This window comes from Pelodiscus sinensis, chromosome 7, assembly GCF_049634645.1.
Source record: "Pelodiscus sinensis isolate JC-2024 chromosome 7, ASM4963464v1, whole genome shotgun sequence".
Classification (NCBI taxonomy): Eukaryota; Metazoa; Chordata; order Testudines; family Trionychidae; genus Pelodiscus; species Pelodiscus sinensis.
In genome coordinates, this window is record NC_134717.1 from 76198289 (window position 1) to 76204984 (window position 6696).

Below are 6696 nucleotides of genomic sequence, written 5' to 3' on the forward strand. Positions count from 1 at the left end.
CCACAGAATAGCTGGCCTTGAACAAGCGGGAGTAGTGGAAGCTTTCCGATGCTCTCCTACAGTGCCCCTTGGAGGAAAAAAGCAGCCCTAGTTCACAGTCTGAGAAATCTCTAGTGAAAATGATCAAGCAACTGCCCTGTTGCCATTTAAAAAAAAAAAAAAGAGAAGCAAAAAGCAAAAGCAAACTCACAGGTGGGATGAGCCGGCAGGACTTCATGGAGGTGCTGAAACCCTCCGACTGCATGTCAGGATAGTCGCCCCTTTTCAGAAAGCACTGCTGTCCCTGGAAGTTGGGACGTTCATAGAGCATGAAGCAGCCACTTTCCACTCGGACCGAGTTACAGCGGCTGAGCTGACTTTGAAAATCCGGATGGTCGCCGCTGCACTCAAAAGAGCGGCCCTGGAAGTTTCTGTCCTCGTAAAGGGTGATCTAGAACAAGGAACAAATGGCAGCAACTTCAGTAACATGCTGTATTGTTAGAATGAGTCCTGGCATTTGGGTTTCTTTCCCTGCAGTGTCTGGCCATTACATCTGAATCACACTCATTACATTATTTACTCCTTTGGCTTCAGCTGAATTTTCATGAAATGTTTCATGAATAGGGATTAGTACAGATGCAAAGTCCCCTAGGCATGTATTCTTCAGTCGCCTCCCCTGTACAGGCATAGGCCAGGAGTAACTCCGCTGCTACAGCTATGGCTACACTGCACCCTATATCGGCTGCGAATATTCCTCCACTCGCTTAGGTGGGTTTTTTACGCTGATGGGGTTGACTTGCAGCATCTTCACTAGATGTGCTGCAGTGGTGAAGCTGTACTGGTACAGCTACACCGATGCTGCACTGTATGTCTAGACATAACCAAATTCTGATGTATATTAGAGAAGAATCGGGTCCTTGGCATCAGACTGACACACTGAACTGCCCAATCCAGACAGGCGTCTTACCTTTCCCATCGTAGCTGGATTCAGGCGACAAGCCATAGTACCCCAGCAGGGCAACTGCCTTTTTATACCTCGCAGCCAGTGCTCAGGGCGCACACGTCAACAAAGGTCTTTTCTCTGTTCATCAAGCCAACTCATGACTCTGGGTCTCATTCACTCTTTGTACTAGTGTCCATAGCTTTTGTGTAGTGGGGAACAGGTTTTATTCCTATTGTTACCAATGAGCAGTTCCAGGCCCTGCATCTGTCAGCACAGCCGTTTTTACACTGAAGACAGCATAGTTCAGGAAAAGAGAGAAACTTCTGGCAGAGTGACAGAGGGGACGGGATGTCAGCGCCATCACAGTCCTTTTCTGTAGAGTCTCTGCAGCTGCATTGTTAGTAGCGAATGGACAAGTGGCACAATGAAGATGCAAGAGAGTTCAAAGGATAAAATAGAAAATAGGGGGGGAAAAAACCAGAAATGTGTACGTCAAAGAAAAAGTGTTGAAAGGGCTGAGGGAGCCATCACATGTGTGTTAGCCATTCAGAAGTTTGGAGTCAGCAAAATATGGAGACCGGAACCTCCTGCGGAGAGACCAGCATGAGACAAGCAGCCGTTCAGTAGATGTGCAGTGTCCCACCCCTCACACGCAGCCACACAGGGCTCTCCTGAGTCCCTAGGTGTGGCTGTTTCCCACTCACCTCTCCACCGCACATCTGAAATGCTTGAGCCTGCAGCGCAGAAAGTCTGGCAGGCTGAAGCCAGGCCCTGCATCTTTCCATAAGGCTGACTGATGAGAGAGACATTTTTTAGCAAGGAAGCAGCTTGTTCCATTTTTCTCAGCGATGTGACACTGTCCACTGTGCATGATAACCACGTCCAAATTGATCATCTGATGATGAGTCAGTATTGAGCCACTTCCCATGTAGCTCTGAAAAGTGGCACTGGCCCTTATCTCCTGGATTTCGCCAAGAAGGTTCTTTGCTGTAATATAACGCCTGAGATTAGAGAGGGCACTTGGAGTTTGTTGGTCTCATAGTCCCTGTTAGCATCATAATTTAACTCAATTGCATAGCAACTAGCTTTGTGAGGGGAATGTATCACCACGAGGGACAACAATATTCTCCAGCTCAATAGCAAGAGGGTTAGTTCCACACTGTACAGTGTTTGTCCATTAGCTGCCCAACTGGAGCTAAACAATCTTGTACTTCTGCGGTTTGATTTTCTGATCGCACTAGGTGATATAATTCTTACTGCTAAGTGTGCAAGCTAGAGTTACACGTAGACATTCTGGCTTTGGGTCATGTGCCAGGCATTGCCCATTCAAAAATCTCTTGTGTTCTCATGAAGCATAAACTTGCCACCACTGCCTTTGATGCTATGAGCTTAAATTTCCACTTCCTGCAATAGCCACTGATGGCTGTCATGTCTTGGATCAGGTTGTCCATAATCTTTTTGAAATATCTGTCTCTTGACACTAGCAAGATGTCACCTGCATATTTGAATGGCCTTAAATTGAGGCAGATCATTTGAAAATATCTTGGAAAGAAATGAGGGGAGAAGGCTGTGTAGAAGCTATTTTATGTTTAGCTAGAAGCCATCTTGTATAACAGAAAGCACTTCAGCTTTTTGTCTTTGCACGTAGGCCAGAGTGAACTTTCTATCACCCCATGCACCAGGCCAAGACAGATGTGCTATTGGAATGTGTTAATTGGGCTGGTTCAGAGAGGAGAGGTACTCCCTCGTACCTGTCCACCATCTTGTTGATAAGGCTTTGTTTTTCCTAGTTTAATTGATTATTTCTGTAATTGGATGCCCTGACATCAGACTGTTTGGCTAAGGGTATAAAGATCCTAGGATTGATTGTATTAGCAGCTTTACTGGGCCCGGCTTTGCTGGGACCACGTTTGGCTCACTTTGCTTTACTGATCAATAAAGCAAATCAGTTGTTAGCCGCCTAAACAGAGAGGAGCGTGTCTTTGCTTCGACAGCTGTGTTGGAACCCTTCCCCCAATGCTTTATGAAATGGGCTTATGGACATGAATATACATAACTCAAAGGTGCTTTGAGTGAATTATTTAATCTATTATGTATTATGAACAGAGACGGAGGCACAGACAAGGATACCAATGCTAGGATAGGGAAAGCAACAGCTGCATTCAAGACTCTTTGTCCCATATGAAGTTCACAAATGATATCTGCGAAAACGAATCTTCAACACAAATGTGAAGTGTGTGCTCTTGTATGGATGTGGGACCTGGCATATTAAAGTCTTCAAATCACAAACTACAGACATTCATAAACAGATGCCTGAGGAACATCCTTCACATCAAATGGCAAGACTGTCACAAATGAGGAGCTCTGGAACAGAGCAGGACAAGAACCACTTGACGCTCAAATCAAGAGAGAAAGTGGGGATGGCTAGGCCACACTCTCGGAAAACCATCATCCAGCATAGTCCGTCAAGCTCTCGCATGGAACCCTCAAGGAAAACGCAAAAGAGGAAGACCTCGGACAATGTGGAGAAGATCTACTGAGATTGAAGGACAACAACTGGGGTCAGCTACTCCTGGAGTCAGCTAGAAGTTTTGTCTCAAGACAGAGCGAAGTGGGGGAGACTTGTAGATGACCAATGCTCCACTCATAGTACATGGCTTTAAGAAGAAGCAGCAGCCATTAATCTTCATGTCATGATCCGCTGATTCTGTTTATCTTACTTTGATGTGTGTAACATTTGTGTGTGTAAAATTAGACATATAGAGTGGGGAATACGTTGTGCGTTTTAAATATGTGAATGAGAGACATGGAGGGTGTTACCCAATTGTTAAACAATCTCTTTTGTCCTTACGTCTGAGCAGTGGTTGGTAGGGAGTGGCCTCAATTCTTTAACAAAAAGAATAGGAAAGCAGAGCCTTTTGGCTGGGCTGCTCCTGAAGGAAAGGAACCAAAGACCCCAGGGTGGGGAGACAGTCCTGGTTTGGAGGGGCAGCTGAAAAAGAGGTTTTAGGGTGAGTTTGAGTAAGTTTGCACTGAGGTTTCAGTGTAGAATTAGCCAAGCGTTTTTGTTTCTTTTGATTTGTAACCTACTTTGCTCTGCCTGTTCTCACTTATTACCATTTAAATCCTACTGCTTCCACTTAATAAAAGCAGCATGAGACGAGCAGCCATGCTGTACATGTGCAGTGTCCCATGCCTCACACGCAGGCACACAGGGCTCTCCTGAGTCCCTAGGCGTGGCTGTTTCCCACTCATCTCTCCAGCGCACATCTGAAACTGTTGAGCGTGTAGCACAGATAGTGTGGGAGGCCCAATCCAGGCAGTCTCTCATCTGGCTGGCTCACTGACGAATAAAGTTGCAATCTGCTCATCACAGTGTAAGTTTCTACCACGGGCAGTGCTGGCCTTAGGCCAATTCGACCGATTCCCCCAAATCGGGCCCTTGCCCCTGAACCTGGAAGTGTGCCGGGGACCTGCTCCTGCAATATGTGGAGCTGGGTCTCTCCCCCGGCTCTGCCTGGAGCGGGCCCTAGCCCCCTGCTGTCAGCCACCCCTGTGTGTCCTCCCACCCCACCCCCAGAGCGTCTTTCTGGGCCCCAGACCATCCCAGCCCTGCGTGGCTCTCAGCGCGGCTCCCCCTTGGTGGCTGCTGCTGCCATGCGCAGCGTTGCAAGTGGGCGGGGAGGACAATGGGGCGTGATATGATGTCATGGCCTGGGATTTTAAAACTCCTGGGAGCCACGTTGTGGGGCATGGCCTGCCTCTGGGTTCAAAATCTGGGGCCTGAGTGCAGACATCGTCCCCGCACAGTGGAAGGCAGAAGGTAGGGAAGGGGCTTGTGCAAGGAAGGGGCTTGGGCAGAGGGGAAGGGGAAGGGAAAAGGGATTGGGCTGAGGGAGAGGGGCTTAGGCAGAGGGGGGGCGGAGGAGGAAGGGGCTTGGGTGGAGGGGGAGGAGGAAGAAACGGGAAGGCACCAAGAGACGGGGTGGAGGAGAGACAAATGGCAGGGGGCCAAGTGCAGACAATGAGGAAAAGGGCAGGAGGGGAGGGGTCAGTGGGAGGGGGGACAGGGTGATGCTGGGAGAGGAGAGGAGGGGGAAGAGCATTGGGGTCTAGAGGAGGAGGGGAAGGTGCTGGGAGAAGGCTTGAAAGAAGGGGTGGGCATGAGAAAGGTGGGGATGGAGCAAGTCATGTGTGAGGGCACAGAGGGGCAGGAGGAGAATGGGGGCAGAGGGTGGTGAGGGGGGGCATCAGGGAAAAAGAGGGCAAAGGGGGCAGGGCCAGTAAGAGAAGGGGGAGGCACCGGGAGGGTGCAGCGCTAAGGGAAGGTGCAGGTGCCAGGGGATTCTGGGGGTGAAGCAGAAGGGCAGACACCTGCAGGGGAGGGACCAGCACCAGAGGAGAGAGGCAGGGCAGGTCTGTAGAGGGAGGTGTTAGGAGAGGGAGTAGCTCACATGATCAGAGTGGGGCTACTGGAGGAGTGGGCACAGGGGGGAGAGGGGCTGGTGGAGGGGGGCAGGTCGCAGGAGGGCTGAGGGCAGTGAGAAGGGCAGGAGTCAGGACAGCAGAGGAGGGTGAGGAGTTGGGGGGCAGCAGGCACCAGGGGAGATGATGGAGCAAGGAGAGGAGACATGGCAGCAGAGAGAAAGGGGAAAGGTTTATAAAATATTTATGAATAACTTGGTCTGCTGCCCACGGCCAGTTTGTTTGTGCTCCGCAGTGCAGTTTGGGTTTATGTGGGATCAACACATGGCCAGTGAGTGGGAACCAAAACAAAAAAGTAGTCAGTGTAATGATCTTCTGTTGCTGTGCGTTTTAGTAGTTAAATTCTTGGACTGTCATTGCTCATGAAAAGTGCTGTCACATGGGTAGAAATCTGGTAAATGTTGCATTTTGTTAATATCAGCAGAACTCACTCAAATGGGGCCTGTGTGTTGTGTGTCTTGCCTTAATCTTTGTATTCATTCCTGTCCGTGTGAGACGCTATTTGTATGTATTTGCTTGCATATGCAACCACACTTAGGTTGAGGCCTCAGCATGTTCTGTAAGTATCAGTGTGGCCCCTGGGGCTTCCAAAGTTGAGCTGCCCTAGCTCATCCCTGACAAGTGTCTGTCTAACCTGGTCTTACATATCTCCAGGGATGGAGATTCCACAATCTCCCTAGGCAATGTATTCCACTGTTTAACCACCCTGACAGGGAGGAAGCTTTTCCTAATGTCCAACCTAAACCTCCCTTGCTGCAGTTTAAGCCCATTGCTTCTCATCCTAACCTCAGAGGCCAAGGAGAACAATTTTTCTTCCTCCTCCTTATGTTACTCTTTTAGGGTATGTCTACACTACCCTCCTAGTTCAAACTAGGAGGGTAATGTAGGCATACTGCACTTGCAAATGAAGCCCGGGATTTGAATTTCCCGGGCTTCATTTGCATAAGCGGGGAGCCGCCATTTTTAAAACCCCGCTGGTTCGAACCCCGTGCAGCGCGGCTACATGGGGCTCGAACTAGGTAGTTCGGACTAGGCTTTGAGGTGTACCGGTAGTTCAGAATAGGAAGCCTAGTCCGAACTACCTAGTTCGAGCCCCGTGTAGCCGCGCTGCACTGGGTTCTAACCAGCGGGGTTTTAAAAATGGCGGCTCCCCGCTTATGCAAATGAAGCCCGGGAAATTCAAATCCCGGGCTTCATTTGCAAGTGCGGTATGCCTACATTACCCTCCTAGTTCGAACTAGCGGGGTAGTGTAGACATACCCTTAGATACTTGAAAGCTGCTCTCATGT

General features: G+C 49.3%; 2 protein-coding genes across 9 annotated transcripts in view; one reads left to right on the forward strand and one right to left on the reverse strand.

Annotated features, from left to right (window-relative positions):
* Positions 1-1005, reverse strand: part of LOC142830262 (gamma-crystallin B-like) — a 1866-nt gene extending 861 nt beyond the window's left edge. Inside the window, exons 1-2 of the mRNA XM_075934378.1 lie at positions 947-1005; positions 191-430 (exon numbers count right to left, since the gene is read on the reverse strand). Of these exons, the coding sequence (XP_075790493.1) occupies positions 191-430; positions 947-982 (276 nt within the window). The 5' untranslated portion in view covers positions 983-1005. The remainder of the gene's footprint in view (positions 1-190; positions 431-946) is intronic.
* The window catches only part of PLEKHM3 (pleckstrin homology domain containing M3), a 148865-nt gene extending 144193 nt beyond the window's left edge, over positions 1-4672 (forward strand). For 6 of the 8 annotated variants that reach the window (XM_025187732.2, XM_025187731.2, XM_025187733.2 and 3 more), the window contains one exon: positions 1-1456. This exon is cut by the window's left edge and continues 27598 nt beyond it. The gene's annotated coding sequence lies outside the window, so the exon portion shown is untranslated. The other 2 variants (XR_012905414.1, XM_075934374.1) reach the window with 2 other exon arrangements.
* Positions 4673-6696: the final 2024 nt, after the last annotated feature.